We start from the raw sequence: 18177 nt of genomic DNA on the forward strand, positions 1-18177 counted from the left end.
CTTGAACCGTAACATTATGTGACTCAGTAAAGTTAGAGATTGCTCATGGAGATTGGATCCCTACAAGGAACCATTCCATTGATGATAATTATGAACATTTCCTACTGAATGAATGAGTTCAACAAATTGCCACCATAAATATAACAAGAATCTTACAAAGCTTTCCTATGATTCTAACTTCTTGGAGCCAATGGCCTAAGAGTGTAAACTAACACTACAAGTCTCCACAGACATACATCGCTAGGGGTACGTGATCTCAGAAGTTAAATTACAAATCATACTTAGCGTAAACCACAATAGCAGATTGCTGATTGAACTTGAGCTCAATTTGCTAATGAAGCATCACAACTGGTGATCCAAGTATCATTAAGCGTGACAATCCATTCCTTGACCAAACTGTTCAATTGTTTTTGTTGCAAGTGTAAGCACATCCGCAAAGGCAGAAAATGATGCACGAAGAAACCTAGCTTCAACTGCCTCGAAGTGTCTGTCCAGTAAGCAGAAAAAGAAGCAAAATGAGAAACCTACTACAATGCAAGGTCCAGTCCAGGCAAAAGAGAACAAAACAGGATTTACTAAACATGCCACAGAAATTTTTTCCAGTGAAGATAGATTCAAATAATCATTACATTCAAGACCTAACAAAATACATTTTAAACAAGACTACAAATTTACTTGTTCAGTAAGGTTATTCCATCCCAGAAGTATGAAAGAGAAGAAGCTCACACTGAAAGTTTGCCATTAGCAACTGACATCTGCCTTTTTACTTTATCTGGCTGCAACTGCACTCAGAAATTGAATTCAATAATTTAGCTTTAAATTAAAATTGATTAAGCAAGAGGTTGTCAGAGTGTTTGGATGTGTCACCTCCTTATCAACAGCTAATGCCGCAAAGATCATGGAAGCATTCTCCTCAGACTCATAATCTATTTCAAAGTCACTGCAAATGGGAATCCATTTTATAATAACATACCAAGCAAAGATTTTCAGTCCAAATCTACTCTATAACAACAAACAAGCCAACAGGTCAAGTTTGGTTTCCAGATTAAAATCTCATACGAAAATAATGAGCCTTTAACAGTTTGTGTACACTGCTAGTAATTTCACTTGACCAAAATCAATTTCATTTCTTTTAATCAAATTGAATTGGAGTTGTTCTATTTAACTTTAGAATGTTTTTCTGAGTTCCTAATAAGGTTTTAATGGCTAGACTTATGCCAAGTTTAATATTTGGTTTAATAGAAAACATAACTGTTTTTTAACTTAGGATCCCTCATCTATTCTATGCTCAAGAGATCACATAATATATCCATGGTACTTATACAACACAAATAATTGAAGCAGATTTTAATCCCAAGAATATCTCACATCTATGTTTAATTTAAAAACCAAACCAGGGCCCTATAGTATTTTCAACAATCTTAGGGCTTGTTTTGAAAATTAGAAGAAGCATTTGATTGGATAATTTGCATTTGCAGGATTAAAGTCCCAATAGAATTACTTTAGAGCTAATAATGCTGATGGCATATATATTAGGGGCCTTTATGCCAGTGACATTAAAAAATGTAATTCCATCAAGATGAATAATTACTGATCTGAGTATCATGAGCTAAGCATTTGCCATCAACAGAAAGCAACTATTAGGCAGTGTAGTTTATTTATAACTGCTGTGATCTCATATCGAATAGAGATTAGTCAGAATTTGGGTGTATAAAGACAAATAGACAACATCAACTAATATATATATATATATACACAAATTCATTATTATTAATATGTGAGCTACCTATTTCCATACTAAAAGCCTGAAAAGATGGTCTAGACAAACAAGGTGAGATACCAAGGTTGAGTAGGCCTAACTAAGAATAATGTCGAATGTGACATGGGATTGGCTAGGGATAGCACCAAAATCACATGGTTGGGCGAGAAGGGATGTTGTATTCTCATAGCAATTAAAAATGGGTGGCGATTTCGGTTTACAAGAGGTGGGTGAATAGCATCATCTAATGGACTAATCTTATCGGTAATTAGTAAGCACCTAACCATGAGAAAAGGCTATTGGACATTATAAGATTTCGTGCATGATATAATTCCTTGCTGTATATGCTGAAGGCGGCAAGACTAAGTAGTTTCTAAGATGAATTTTCTACTCTAGAATGAGGTCAGTGTATGCTTCCAAATGGGAAATTTTGAAGAAGAATTTGATCAAGGAGAACCAAGAAAAAAATGGAAAAGCTACCCACAATGAAAATGCATAAGAGCATGTTTAAAGGCAGCCTATCTTTAGTAAAAATTGTGGAATGACTAGTAGCAATGCATGAAATTTGTCTAGTTTGTCAACAAGACAAGGCATAAAACTAGATTAATGGCAATCCTTAATCATGCTCTTTTGCAAATTTCTCATCTCATACATGCACTCACCTCTCATAGAGAAAAGACTAACTTCAAACTGTGACTATTTGGCTTTACCTTTTTGGAAAAAAAAAAAAAAAAAACACAATAAGTTGCTTGTAAGGAATTGTGCTACATATCAACCAATATACTAGCAAATCTCCTTATATCACAAATTAAATGTTAACCAACTACCCAAAAGACTATTCTATTAGATGGTACAATCATTACCTTATAAATCCAAAATCTAACTTTTTTTTATCTAGTGTTGTATTTCAACAATATTCAATCATTTGATACAATCTTCACTCCATCCAGTGCTACATTTAACAAATTTGTCTCACCCTTGGCCAACCTTAACCTATCGGGTTGATAAGGACTTGAGTTTGTTATGATACCACTTAGTCATGTGCTTTTGTCAACTACCTAAAAGAATAACATATTAGGTGACATTATCTACTTGTCCTTACAACCAAAAAACCAACCTACTTGATTTGCGATCATGACATTCTCTGTCACCCAATCATGTAACACCCTTGTCAATTACAATGCTATTCTTATCATATTCCTTAACAAACAAATCATTGAAGTTCATAAAATTTTATTCATTCAAACCAAGATATTATAACTTTCCACCATGTTAATTTGTTCCCAATTTTTTTTTTTTTAAGAATGTGCCCCAATATTCCTGCGTAATACTATTGACTTTACGGGTGTTTTTAACACAACTTATAACATAAGAAAAGCTTCCTCAAACACTCCCACATACTTGTAATAATTATAACAAAATTGAATAGAATCAAAATTTTGAATACTATGCAATATACAAATATGTAAATATGTGCGTTTGTGTGTATATTCAATTAAAGGATTAGCTCTCTCGCATTTAAAAAGTACAACCAATATTTTTTAACAATTTCCATCAATTGGAAATAAAACAATGTAGAAACAGAATCATAAGAAAACCCACATCTAATCATCAACTAAAACCGTTTTGATAGGAGAAAGTAAGAAGATAGAATGAAATAGAGAAGAAATTTTACAACCCACACTCAAAATAACCAATTCAAGTATTAATTTAAATTATTGAGAAAACAAAACATAAATTCACTGTAAAATTAAAGCGAGGACAAGTACGGAGAAATGAAGAAATAGTCAGCAATAGGAGGGAAGAGAGAAAGTTATAACCAGCTAAATTCCCATTTGGAGTCATCTGAAGCTGCTGTAGAAGCCATTTCTTCTCTGCTTCAAGGGCTCAGTTGGAGGGAGAACTGAAGGCAACTGGCAATTCTAAAACAAGGCAGTAGGGTTCAAGATTTTAGTGGGATGAAAACGGCAGCGTATTAAATTTATGTCGATGGTTGACTAAAATATGGTTGACTTAAATAAAAAAATATGAATTCAAAATTTAAAATCGAACTCCTAATTTCATTGATATAATAATTAAAAAATTAATTATTAAATATAAAATTTTAGAGAAAACATTTGGTTGAGATGAAACCCGTCTTTATACCCTGAGTAAAATGGGGTGCGCAAAGTAAGGCCCAACACAGCCCACGGACGTGTCTGCTGCAAGAAGTGATGATGGATGAAATAGTAGGAGCCCTGATATTATTATTGAAGGTATACATGGAAAGAAAGAAAATGATAGGCATGGGGGTGGCTGCTTTTTATTGATGAATAATAGGATATTCTCAGGTATATTTTGCAATCATTTTATATTATTCTCGTCCCTCTCCCTCGGTACAAAAGCATATTACCTGGCACCACTTAATTATATCTTTTCCTCTCTTTCGTTGTTTTCAAAGCATTAGCATCTTGCTTTTGCTTTCGCTTTCGTTTTCAGTCTTCACAAGCTACCTCAAAGCTGTCATTCTGTTTCTCAATAAACCGCCAGGTATGTTTCTCTCCCTCTCATCTTATGCAAGCAAAGTTTCTTTGTTTTCAATCTTTTCCTTTTTCACTTGTATTATGTTTCCCTCCCTCTCATCTTATGCTAGCTAGTTCTGTGAACGAGATTTTTTTTGCTGAATTTTAAGCTTCCACAAACACTTAGATTAGATATTCCTATGCCTTCATCTTCTCACCACTTGTCTCTTAGCCTGATTTAGCTCTGGTTCTAGTCTGTTTTAATAAAATTGTAGAGTCGACTAGCTAGGTCGATTACTTGTGTCTACAGAAATACACTACTCAGTTCTTCAGTTAACAATGCACAGAATTATAATTATAATTTCTGTTTTAAACAAAATTCAACCAACTTTCTGGTTTTTGTTATATTTTTATTCACTTGAAGTATTAATCCATTGATTTTGCGTTTTAACCGTAAAAATATGAAGTAAAAACCTAATTTTTATAGTGATCTCAGCTAAAAATGAGAGTTTGGAGCAATAAGTTTTACAATTTTTATATCTGATGTATGTTATTATGTCAGTGAATTATTTTGATTTAAAGATAAATTAATTCTCAATCATATGATAATACATATGAGTATGTATACTCAAAATGAATATATATAATATTGCTCTTTAAGCTATCACTTACATATAAGTCACATGTTACATATATGTATTTCAATAAAACTATGAATATACATTTTTGAGAGTATAATTGAATACGAAGGTGATGTGTCATCATATGATTAAAATAATACGAGCAGCATATTTATACATTTTTGAGAGCATAATAATATATTATTTATATGTATTAAAAAATATATATACATAGTATTACTCATATATTTATATTACTCTTAAATTTTAAGATTCATTTCATGATAACATAAGAACTTATGGATACTTACAATTTCTGTTGATAAGCTTGTTGGAATTAATTTGATGCAATTTGTCAGAGAGCACAACTCTTTTACTCCATGGATATTAGCAGTAATATAAATTCACTGCTTCAAATACAAAATTGTTCCAAAATGGTGTCCTCTTTTGTGCATATGCTTTTTGGTTTTTTGGTTAGTCCTGGGAGATACAATGTTGTTTCTTATCATCATTTGTTGCAAGAAAACATAATCCAAGGGAAAGGGAGGGACTCATGGGTTATGCATCACCACTTCACCCTTCCCTTCTGTGTACATAAGTTTATATGTTTGATATGGTTGTGCTGGTATCTCCCAACCCAAATTCATGTTGTGTTCATCAGTGTATTCTTCTGTAAATTTACTCATATATCATTAAGCAATCCGCCTAAAATGCGAAGGGCTGCCCCACTAGGTTGAGAAATCAATGTAAGTATGAAACCCTGCGTAGGCCAAATATAATCGGTAAGGTTTCTTTCCTGACTTTATTTTTCTACAGAAGGATGTTGTTGAGTCTCTGAGATTTAGGAGACAAGAGTAAATACCTGTTAAAAGATAGGGTGTATTGGATATCAGATTACTTGAGGGAAGTTCCAACCTTTACTGGTTTCAGATTTTGTATACTCCTTCTTCCATACCCATAGGCTAAAGCAAAGAGACCAAAGAGGTATAATAGGAAAAGATGTAGCTTCTCCATCGTGCTTGACATGCAGCTCTTATCTTTCCCCAGAAAACCTGACAAAGAAATAAAAATCAGAAGATGATGCCAAGTAAAGGGAATAGTTGTGCATGACGGAAATATTGATATTGGCGATTGTCTCTCATTTTGAAAGTTAGTGCATCTATTTGTTTGCAGTCTGTCAGGGAGACAATATTAATACAGTAGTTTCAGCAGAATATCAATCGGAAGCCAGTTTAATCAGCTCACCTAATTTAGACCTGTAGGCAATTCATTCACAAAGGAATTTCCCTGTTTTGACAATGATCTTGTTTTACAGAGAGAAAGAGAGATGGGAAGACAATCAAGACAACACATTTCAGGTTATTTGATTTGGAACAATATTCCAGAGATTTGAGAATGTGGCTATATTCAAGCACTAGTTCATCTATTTCAAGTGATTTAATAGTTTGGAGATATCCTAGGAGCATTGTCCCTTAAGATCAGAGTATAGAATTATTTGGAACTACAAAGGATTCAACTATGCCGGGTAAGTGCATTATTGGAAGCCAAGTAAAAGCAGAGTTCACTATTTCTCATAGAAACTCCTCTTCAATGAAAAAAAAGAATGAAGGTTTGGCCCCGTTGTACCCCTTAGGCAATAATAACTCAGTATTCTCATTCAATCTAAAACACTTGGAACAAAAACTAAAATAAATTAGAAAGATATTCTTGAACTTGAAGTTCTTACCAGAAGTTTTCTTGGGCAAATTACTCCAGTCATGTGGGTTTATCTTCTTTTCGGATCCATTTATCAACTCAATGAGAGCTTGATTGACCTGAAATTACAAACAATAGTAAACAAATAATATTGATTAACCTTATTGTCTCAGTCAAGTCCAATTTAATAATCTAGTTGCCAACGTCTATGATGAATCTTTGCCAATTAATACCCAAATTTGACTATTTCCGTGTATGTAACTAAGCCTTACAATGGCCAACTCCATAAATCCAATGGTCCGAATCTATTAGCAAACCAATTACCTCTTCTGGTCTCTCATGACTCACAAGATGCCCTCCATGAAGATCTATCATTCTAGCAACAGGGTACAGCTTCTGGGCAAGTCTCCTTGCGTAATAAATTTGAGCAATGATATCATACCTACAGATTCAAAGCACCTTTTCAGTTCACCCAAATCAATTCATTAGAACATACTTACAATATTTCATCTCAACTAAGCTAATTTAAAAGTGAAACAGAATTTAGCAATAAATGATAAATTCTTATATACTATAATTGTATGTCTTCATGCAATTTGTTCAATCAAAACTGGAAAAGCAACAAGATCTCATGAAACGCAATACAGAGGACATAGCTTATACACAATTAGAGAACTATATTTGTCCTAGTTGCTTACCTGCCATGAATTACTGAAACAAGAAATCCAGCAGTACGGATTGCTTCAATTTCTGCCCGTTTCATTTTATGTGTCCAGCATGCATGTATTTGACCATCAAAACCAGAATTAGACTGCATTCCGGTTGCTGAGATACCTTCTACATATTCCTACAAGCAATATATATATATCAGGATGATTTATAATCATAATGTAATATATACAACAGATGCAGAAGCTAAAGTAAAATTAAATATTAAAAAAGAAACCGAAATGGTTAAGGATATGATAACATTAAAAAAATGCAAATCTTGCAGAGGGAACGCCAAATTAGAACTTAAAGTGGTAGAAAAAAGAATCAGAAAAAAGAAGATGATAGTTTCTCATGACCGACTTGTATTATTTTATCTGTTGTACTACAAGTATGAAGCCTCTTTAGTTTATCAGCATAGGTGACTACAAATTCATCTATGCTGGGAGTAGATCTAAATGGCAACATCTAACTGTAAATTCAGGATGCAAAAATGATCTTTCAACAAGATGAAAATGATGCAAGGTGGCTGGAGTTCGTACTTGATATAAGATTGATCGTCTAGTACTTGAGCCAACAAGTTCCTCAAGATATTCCTGCACATCATGTAACAATAAGATGCATAAGGTGTCTCGCAACTGCGCTTACAATATGACTATGTTTCTATGGCCATGATAAGAGTGTAGTAACCAAAATGAAATTCACACGGAGATTTACTTTAACAAAGGTGAGTAAAATATTCTTAGAGCAGGGAATCTTTGATCAGGTGAAGACAACTGATTTTTTTATACAAATTTTAGTCTGAAGAAAATCTAACTTCTAATGTGATCTTAATCTTATTCCCCTCCTCCTTACTAGTAAAAAAAGGGATGCAAATTTAGAGGGATAAAGGATAGTCTTTTGAACAGTTCACAATTACCAAAACACCAGGAAAATAGTTTTTGTCTACCTCTGTATAGTGAGTGTCCAAGTCCACAGCAGCCCTTTCCTCAGGAGTTTTTGCCCTTAGAAAACGGATTGCAACTGATAATGTTCGACGGTCAAACTGTACAAAAAGATGAAGCATTCCATCAGCACTAACAATTGGAGCAATCAACTACAGACCACTAGAACGAGTCTGTCTCATAAGTATTACTACAACCTAATGTTTTCAAAAACTGGATTAGACACACCCAACTGATACAAAAAACTTGAGGACATCCGGACAGCATTTAGAAGCCAATATAAAACTAAAAAGCCCATTGAAAGAAAGCTAACATAGAAGTTTAACTGGGAACTGGTACACTTGGTATGAGTTCCGCAAAACCAACTAGGATTAATTGTCTTAAAGAATAAATTGTAAGTTCTGTAACATGCAAAACAGTGCATTAATCTTGCAAAAGCAATTGTTTAATCACAATGCGTTGTACTCTAGAAAATTGTTAGATTGTCTTCAAAAATCAAGTAGGCCAGTCAAGCTCTAGCATAAAGACACAAAATTTCAAGCCTAAGAATGAAGTCAATTACCACAAACGTAAAATCAGCTACCTCACTATCTTTGGCAAGTACCCGCCACTCCCCAAATCAATCACGGTAACATATACGGTTTGACCATAAGAACAAAAAATTCAAATCTGATCCGGAACAGGTCCATCTTTCAAACTTCAAGGTTGGCTAATAATTTAACAAATAATATAAATAATTTATTATATAAATATATTCAATAATATATTATCATGTTCCCATTATAGTCAATAATATATTATCATGTTCCCATTATATCAAGAAGTTCTTTAAATTGACTCAGTATAAGTTTAAGTTGGTCAAATTTGAACATCACAAATTAGATTTGGTCAAAACCAACTACAAAAACGCTGGTCAATCACAAATTTCACCTAATTGTACATTCTTTTACTTTTTTCAGTCTGTTGACCGTTGGACCTCACTTCCTGGTTGCAGGAAAAAACATAAATCGTAAATGTTTGACATGCCAAGCAAGACTAAGCAAATTCACAATCCTGCTCTCTCAAGAGAATTTCATCTAGGAAGTAGTGACCAGATTTAAAGTGGGTTAGCAAATCACTATTCATCAACTTCTAGAAGCTCTGATGTTGAATGTATTCTTTCATTCTTGAATAGGAACTAAAAATCTCATGCTCAATATATAAGAATCCAAACTCACTGAACAGAAACAGAAATTAAAAACTATGCAATATGTTTCTATTGATTAAATGAAGCTTACAAAAATTGTTCTTGTTTGCATATGATACCTTCGGGAAACATTCAAAACCTCCACCAGTTACATTCAGTAATGCCAGAGAAAGAATCCTATCAGGCACCATTGCTGCTAACTTGCAAGATATCATAGCCCCTGATTTGATCACAATAAATTTAAGTAAACTTATATTAGAATCAATTCAAAAAGTAGTTAAGTAATTTTCTTAGAATGCTTGTATTTAGCTCACAGTAAATTTGAACAGGTTGACTTATTCACAGATTCTGATAACTTGATTATCAGTAAATTTAGTGGTTGGAGAAGCACTTTCAAATAGTTAAAGCACAAAATTAAGACCTTTCAACTAATTGGAAAGAAGCACTGGGCAATTGCTCATTTGAAAAGCACTTCTTAGGTAAGAAAAATACTTATAAACTATTCAAAACAGTGCTTTGCATGCACTGTTCAAAAGTCACAGCTAAAATGCTTTAGAAAGAAGCACTTTATTCCAAATGCACTTCCAAATACAACCCAACCTAAATATATACTCACCCATTGAGTGCCCAAAAACATGGACTTTCTTCCAGTCCAAATGGTCCAACAAAGCAATCGCATCCTTCGCCATAGTCTTCGTTCTGTTCTCCGTAAAATTTTCATGAAAAATAAATAATTAAATAAAACAAGCCACAAAAATTACAGCTGATAAACAGAACAAACGTAAACTGAAAATTCAATCAGAAACTCACGTATATTCGGACTTTTTAACGGGTACGGAGCTCCGACCCATTCCACGATTATCAAACGCACACACCTCAATTCCTCCACCTGAATTCCCATTCACCATTTCTTCAAAATTGCCGTCTTCGTCGTTGGGCTTAGTCGTCCCCGTGAGGCTCTTTATCTGCGGGCCCCATGAATCATGCGTCCCAGCCAATCCTGTACAGTTCATTTCATTTCATCACTAATCCAATATTTTCAATCACAATTCCATCAAACGAGAATGAATCATATTTAAAATCCATACCGATGATTAGAAGGACTTTGGTGGGGCCGCTGCCGTACGTTCTGTAGAAAATCTTGATCCCATTGTTGAGTGAAGCTCCGTCGGAAGAATCACCGCTCTGCTCTTTGCGAACCTCGCAATACGGCATCGTTTTTATGGAAACGCCTGTGATTGCAGAGGAAGAGAATAGAATAGGAGAGAAGAGAGGAAGGAGTTGGTTTCTGTGCCCGTCTTTTATTAAGCAAGTCTGAGGATGGTCGGTGACGCGTGTCAGGTAAAGAGTGGTTAATGCCACGTAGGATGGTCGGCTGTCACGTAGTGGGGCGGTTTCGGTCAAAGGCAAATATTACCACCAATTCAGTTCACACTTTCATCCACGTGATGGTATTATTTCTTGTTTGGGACCGCTTGTGACTTTGAGCGAGTTGAAAAAACAGACACCAAAATTTGGAAGAACTAAAGTATACCAATTTTTGTATACTAATTATGGCACAATTTTTATTTTATAATTTAAATACAATCTATTATTCATCTAATAATTTAAAAAATTATGTAAATTTATGTAAGAAAATGGAGTTTATAAATTCTAATTTTTGTTTTTTAGAATCTAAGGACTTGGCAAACATGTTAATTAAAATATTGTTTTTTTTTTTCCAAAGAGTAAAATCTTTTTTTTTTGGGGTAATTAAGAGTAAAATCACTTATTTTCTCTCAAATTGGCTAGAAATTATTTTGTGGATAAGATTTTCAGAATACAAGAATCTTTCCTTATCTAAACTTTTTTTTTCTTAAACCATATTTATAAGAATAATAAAAAAAATCCACAAAAGTTTATAAATATAATTATTTTCACAATTATATTTGACAATCTTTGATCTAATTATACTGTTTTCACACTTTGCATTTATAAATATAATTCCTTCAAGTTACAATATGCCTTTGGACATAAAACATCACTAATATTTTTTAAAGTAAATAACATTTTACCACCCTAGATTTAACCTAAAAATGGGTATAGGTAAAAAAACGTTTGGTTATCTAGCCTTACGGATACGAATAAACCCACGGGTTATCTGTAACTATTAATTTATTGAGTTTAATATTTCGTTTTTGGTTATCTAATAAAATTCTAGGAGAAAATCAATCAATCAATCAAATGTTTAGTAAAACCTAAAAGACAACGAAATGCCACTTCAAAGCTCTTGCAGGTTAATTGAAATGTCAGCATAATTGTAGGTTGTATGGTGAAATGCATATAAATAGTTGCAAGCATACTTACCTATAGAAATTATGGAAGAATAAATGTCAACAGTGACATGCTACAATTTGTCAAATTTCAACTTTCCATATAATATTGGCAATAATTTTGTCCAAATCTTGTTTTCAGGACAAAACAAGGGAGTTGTCCAAATTTCCTTTTTCAAATTTGTATAAATTTGTGCAGTGGAAGAGTAAATCTCACTCTTGTTAGAACTAAATAATTTTTTTAGTGTAAAAATTTGATCTCTTAGTATTTGTAATGTTAATAACACTTTTGGAAGCTACTTGTATTGTTAAAAAAAACTTGGTTAGAGTTTTGTCAATCAAATATTGGTAGAGTACTTTAAGAGTAGATATAGGTTGAGTTACTCTGAATCACTATATATCTTTTTTTCGAATCAATTAAATTTTTATGTTATTTTATTTATATTGATTATTTGCATCAACTCTTTACATTCTTATAAATTGTATTAAAAAATTAGTCGATATTTATTAAGTAGTCTCGATTGTATTAATTACATAGTTTTGAAATTGGACCGAATTGATTGATTCTTGATTTATTTGAAAACTATTTTTAAAATTAAACTGCTTTGGATTAAATTAAACTTCAATTAGACTAATAAAAAACTGAGGTTGCCTGGTTAACATAAAAAAATTATAAAAAAAATATTATTAATTAAACCCAAGAACTTACTTATAATATCAAACAAATTTATTTTAATATCAAAATATTTTTGATTATATATTTAATAATAAATTAGATAAAATTAATTTAAATATTATTTTTATACAATTAATTAATCTAATAATTAATCAATTAGTCTAACCATAGGTTGGATTAGATTGTCCCCCCTACCAAACAAAGCATGATTCAATTTTAAAAATATTGATAAATCATTTAAATTGGTATCGAAAGTTTTTAAAAAACTAATTCTACCTACTCTTAGGTCGTTCAAATTTGTCAGCTTAATTTATGAGGTGACTTTGTAATTATTAAAGCTGCTAACGAGAATTCTTTTTTGGAATAGGCCAGACGGCTATTTCCTATATAAGGTTTCGTGTGAACTCAACTTTTGTTAGGTAATTTTTAAAAATTTAAAATTTTTTTTATTTTTATTATCTTGAATGAAAATATTATTTAATAAAAATATTCTAAAAAATTATAAATTCATCACATTTATCTTAAGTTTAAAAATTAATAATTTTTTTTATTTTTTTTCTTCCTTAAAGTTTAAAAAATTACTATTTTCTCTCAAAGTTTGTATTTTTCCCTTACTGCTTCTCCAACAATTAGAGTCAATTAACCTCCACTCTCCCATCTTCCAAATGAGGACAAATTGTTGGCTGACCTCTTGTCACCTCATATCAGTGTGAAAAATTTAAGTCTTCGTCCGAGTGATCTATGGGTTGGCCAACATGATCTATGCGACGCATGGATCCTCGCTAGTGAATCATCAGTTAACCTTTTGTTGGTCGACAATTCATCCTCATTTGAGAGATGGGAGAGAGGAGGTTGGTCAGGTTCAATCGTCAGAGAAGCAACAAGAGAGGAAATACAAACCCTAAAGAGAAAATAGTGATTTTTCAAACTTAGATGAGGGGAAGATGAAAGAAAATTGTTAGTTTTTAAACATGGGGGAAAATGTGATGAGTTTATAATTTTTTTAAATATTTTTATTAAATAATGATTTTACTTCTGATAATAATAATAAAATTTAATAAAATAATAAATATTTATATTTTTAAAAATTACTAGATGAAAAATTGAGTTTACATCCAACCTTAGAGTGGGGGGAATAGTCATTTAGCCTTTTGAATAAATCGGTAATGGAGGTGCACCTAGGGAAAAAAAATATAAAAGTGTATGATTATGAAGCATATTTGTAGGTAAACTGTTTAGTCTGCCTTTCATAAATTCTTCTTCAATTAATTCCTAAGCCATTATCGTTATGCATTTTTAAGGAATAATAAAATAATTATATGGACTTAGAGCCAGCTCAAAATCTGGTAAGCCTAACCTGTTTTCCAGGCCTACTGGCAACCCATTGCAAGAAGGGCAAAGGACTATTTCCTATATAAATTTTAACGAAAGTTCAAAAGCACACTCATGATAATTTGAAAATTCAAACATTTATCCATAGATTAATTCTATTAGAATTTGTTTCAAGAGACAAAGTTAAAATAATCATTTTAACAATAATATTAAAAAATATATGATTTTATCTCATTTTTTTCATCTCAAATCTCAACTTTTAAAAAGTCACAATTTTTCTTCTAGGGTTTGAAATTTTTAGGGTTTTTTCTCTGGCGATCAGAGTCTGCTTTCTCCACCCATCTTTTATCGACAACCGAAGAAGAAGAAAGGACAACCACCCATCTTTCGATTAACACTCAAATGACCACCCATTTATCACATTTGGAAGATGTAAGGGTGATGTCATGCAATTCATCGATCTCAGCCACAACTCTTGATTTGACCACGATGACGATGAGATGATGTTGAACAACTACGAGAGATGTTGGGACGATGACAAAAGACGCTTGGACGATGCCAAGGAGACAAATTGTGAAAAAGAAGGGGAGACAATTTGCTAAAAAAATGGAGAGACATTGGTCAAGATTTGTCACCCTTAGAGCATTGGACAAAAGCTGGGTGGTCTGGAAGAAGGAAGACGATGATCGGATAGTACTAGTTTTCGGAGAAGGAGAGGTTTTGTTGGAAAATCAAAACCCTAAGAGGAAGGGAAATCTTCAAAATTTAATTATGAGAAAAAATTGTTAATTTTTAAATTGTGGGAAGGGGGGGGGGAATTTTATAAATTTATAGGGTTTAAAGTAAAATAACAATTTTACTCTTGTTTCTAATTCAAAACTCTAACATAAGTTAATACATAATTAGGTGTTTGAGTTTTTTAATCTATCGCATGTGTGTTTTTGATATTAGACTGAAACTTAGATGGAAAATAGTCCTTTGGCCTTGCAAGAAAAATAAATGTTTTTATTTTAATTTTTTTATTAATAATATAATTGTAAAATGTATTGACACATTTATCCTTTTTTTTAACGTAAAAAAGATGTGAAATTCTTCAAATTGTTTTTGAATAGCCAAAAGACTTATTCTCTCCCTGGTTTGATGAAATCTCAAACTTATATATGTTAATTTTCAAAAATTTAAATATATATTATTATGTTAAAATTCATTATTAGAATTAAGAATAAAAATGTAATTTAGTTTAAAATATTGAAAAAAACTAAAAATTTATTATATTTTCTCGTGAGTTTAAAAATCTAATAATTTTTTTTTTTATCTAAAGCTTAAAAAGTGATCACTTCCTTATAGGGTATTTATCTATCACTACTTTTGGGTTTCGGTAGCCATTGTCATTTTCTACTATGTTCTCTCTTCCTCTTGATCTTACTCTATTTAGACTTTGACCGTCTTTGTCTCAGACGAAGAAAGAGAGAACACGACCAAAGACGATGACACCCATTGAAAATGGTGTCAACTTTAAACCTTAAAAGAGAAATAATCATTTTTCAATTATTGAGTGACAAAAAAATGTTAAATTTTTTAACATAAAAAGAAATTTTGATAAAGTTTTAGTTTTTTAAATATTTTTAGTTAAATAACATTTTTATCCTTAACTTTAATATTGAATTTTAATGGAAACGTAGAGATTTAGATTTTTAAAAGTTAATGAGTATAAATTTGAGATTTTACCAAATCTTGGCTGGTACTTTTGAATTAATAAAAACGATTTTCAGACCCTTTAAGAAGCAATTATATAACTTAATTTTTTTTATAAGTAGATTAATATAAATATAGAACTAGTGTATGCTAAAAAAAAATTAGCGTTATCATGTATATCTTATAATAAGTTCACACATCAAAGACGTTACAAAATTTAATTATTTAAAAATTTATACAAAATTAAACAAGATTGAAATTAATTAACCTTATCAGACTCCGTCTCTCTCAACTTGTTTTATCTTCGTCTCCATGGGACCGCCTGTTTAAAGCTTTCACAAATGCTTGCCTACACTTCACCACAAAATTTAATTACATAATTAACTTAATTATAACATTAATCAAAACTTTTTTTCACTAAGAAATCAAACCACTTTTTCAACACGCACCAGAAAATTCAACGGTCAGTCTCATTAATAATAATACTAATAATAATAATAATAATAATAATAATAATTATTATTATTATTATTTTGCAAGCTGGTCAAAGTAAATTTAATTGATAATTAATTCTAAGAGAGTAGATAGCATTATTTTCAAGAAGGTTTGACTTAAAAACATTTTAGTAAAGAATATAAATCAAATTTTATGAAAAAATAAAATTATAAGAATAAAATAATAATTTTATAATTAAAATTTTTTTTGATAAAATTTAAATATTTTAAATATAATAATTTAATTTTTAAAAATATTTAAAAATTCACAAATTAATCTTTAAATTTGTTAATATTTTAAAGTTATTATATGACCCTAATTATTATAATATGACATTCATAACCATAAATTATTACATTATGTTCAATTTTGAAATTCTAATAACCTTTAAAATTTAAAAAAAATCTCAAATATTACAGTTCACCCTAGATATAAAATTTCTACCACGAAAACACTTCTATTTATAAAAAGAAGGGAAAGAGTAAAGGTGAAAAAAAGAAAATAAAAGGTTTCTTCTATAACTTAGATTTTAAAAAAGGTTATTTTTATTTTTTGTTAATTTATTTTTATATAATAATTTTTAAAATAAAATAATAAAGATATTTCTACTAATTGAAATACAAACCTTCGAAAATTTTAGAGGAAGTATTAATTGAAATTCTTTTTAAAAGTTATCAGAGTAATTATATTTTTAATTTTAATATTTATAGTTACAATATTTTTGAATCTCTATCCTTTATAAGCTTTCAAATTAATCTAAGTATTGAAAACTAAAATTTTTATATTTTATTTTCAACTCTCAACTAGTTTAAAACAAGAAAATAAATATTTTTATATCCATTTAAGTTGATTGAAAGAGTAGAAAATATGCTAAAATGAGAGAAAAAAAGTTAAAACTTTGAACAAAGATATCATGATACAATCACAAAAACATGCATGTAAAGTAAAGAATATTTTTTTTTCAACAAATTTTAAACATATTTCTTAATTATAGATTAAAAAAATCATAAAATTGATAAAAATAAAAATAAATATTAATAGAGCTGAAATTAGATACTTTGCTTACCCACATACGTGATGAACTTGTGTGAGACTTAAGACTTAAAAAACTCACTGATCTCTTCCTCATTCTTGTTATCTTCACCCTTCCACCGTCGCCGCTGCCACCACCACCGACTTCGGTTGACGCGGTAGAAGCTGAAATGTCAGAATATCTTCCCCCAACAGTCTCCTTATTTTTCTTGAAGCTGCCCCACCTTTTTGACGCAAACGAAACCCTCTCCTTATTCTCCCTCCTCATAGACCATCCTCTCCGAAACGACAGCGTATAAGACAGAGACCGGCCTACGTCTGGTCCGTCCAGTACGGTGGTCGGCGACGGAATATTAACCATTTTCGCTTCACATAACAGCCTCGGGGGAAGTTCCAGGCACCGCGCACTGGCTGGCTGAGGCTTAGGCTGAGTGACGTAACTTTTTCTCGGCTTCCCCGGAACTTCCTCCCACTGAAATGGAATCGACGCCGGGATGTTCAGCGGTGGAGTCAACATCCCCGGTGGCTCTTGACCCTTGCTTATCGGAAATGAAAATGAAAACAAAGGCAGTTTTGGTGTAGAACATGGATCATTAAAACTAAAATCAGGTTTAGAATCCATTTTCTCAGTGATTTTCTCGGGAAAATTTCAATGTTGGAGTTGAAGGGAGTTTGAAGATGGGGATTTATGGAGAGGAAGGTGATGAATGTGAAATGTGAAGGTAACGAAAACGCTCCTGGCGCTTCTTCTTCACGAGAAAATGTGGAGTTTAATTTCATACAAAATAAATATGTAACAGAGAGTGCGAGATTGGAGTTGGACCCACAGTTGGAAATTAAGTTTGGATGACTTTTGATCGGGTGATAAGGACCATCAACGGTCATATGTCGTTTCTGTCCTTGTTGAATTGATCTTCATCTTCATTATTTATCCTAATCACTAGTTTAATGGTAGTTTTGATTTTAAGTTGTTGAGAAAATAACATTCTCCCACATGATTTACCCTAAATGCACATTTTCGTCCTTAATTAGCACGAATAATATTTTTTCACCTAAAATTATATAAAAAACATTATGATAGTTGAATAATACATCGAAAACCTACTTTCTCATATTATGTATCTTACATTATATTATATAATAAGCCTTTTAAAAAATAAAATATTAAAAAATTATAACGAATGTATAATCATTTTAAAAATTATCAAAAACACTCTTAAAA

The 18177-nt window shown here is 31.4% G+C and overlaps 3 protein-coding genes and 1 long non-coding RNA gene across 4 annotated transcripts; 1 reads left to right on the forward strand and 3 right to left on the reverse strand.

Moving 5' to 3' along the window:
- Window positions 1-105: 105 nt before the first annotated feature.
- LOC123221087 lies at window positions 106-3732 on the reverse strand. The gene is made up of 4 exons (XM_044643773.1): window positions 3580-3732; window positions 868-940; window positions 727-782; window positions 106-487 (listed from the first exon to the last, which is right to left on the reverse strand). The coding sequence occupies exons 1-4, from the start codon at window positions 3624-3626 to the stop codon at window positions 367-369; spliced, it is 297 nt and encodes a 98-aa protein (XP_044499708.1). The 5' UTR covers window positions 3627-3732; the 3' UTR covers window positions 106-366.
- Window positions 3733-4125: 393 nt separating this feature from the next.
- Window positions 4126-6608, forward strand: LOC123221094. Its single transcript, XR_006503203.1, has 2 exons — window positions 4126-4288; window positions 6196-6608. It is a non-coding gene; the product is annotated as an uncharacterized LOC123221094 (long non-coding RNA).
- On the reverse strand, window positions 5222-10701 carry LOC123221078 (putative aminoacrylate hydrolase RutD). The gene is made up of 11 exons (XM_044643760.1): window positions 10502-10701; window positions 10224-10413; window positions 10030-10112; window positions 9533-9633; window positions 8233-8328; window positions 7826-7879; window positions 7274-7422; window positions 6900-7017; window positions 6607-6694; window positions 5743-5932; window positions 5222-5640 (listed from the first exon to the last, which is right to left on the reverse strand). The coding sequence occupies exons 1-10, from the start codon at window positions 10626-10628 to the stop codon at window positions 5775-5777; spliced, it is 1164 nt and encodes a 387-aa protein (XP_044499695.1). The 5' UTR covers window positions 10629-10701; the 3' UTR covers window positions 5222-5640; window positions 5743-5774.
- A 4897-nt stretch (window positions 10702-15598) lies between these two features.
- Window positions 15599-17712, reverse strand: LOC123193889. Its single transcript, XM_044606964.1, has 2 exons — window positions 16990-17712; window positions 15599-15777 (listed from the first exon to the last, which is right to left on the reverse strand). Exons 1-2 carry the CDS (start codon window positions 17575-17577, stop codon window positions 15727-15729), a joined length of 639 nt encoding a protein of 212 aa, XP_044462899.1. The 5' UTR covers window positions 17578-17712; the 3' UTR covers window positions 15599-15726.
- Between the last annotated feature and the right edge of the window lie 465 nt (window positions 17713-18177).

The sequence above is a fragment of the Mangifera indica genome, chromosome 1 (genome assembly GCF_011075055.1).
Source record: "Mangifera indica cultivar Alphonso chromosome 1, CATAS_Mindica_2.1, whole genome shotgun sequence".
Lineage (NCBI taxonomy): Eukaryota > Viridiplantae > Streptophyta > Magnoliopsida > Sapindales > Anacardiaceae > Mangifera > Mangifera indica.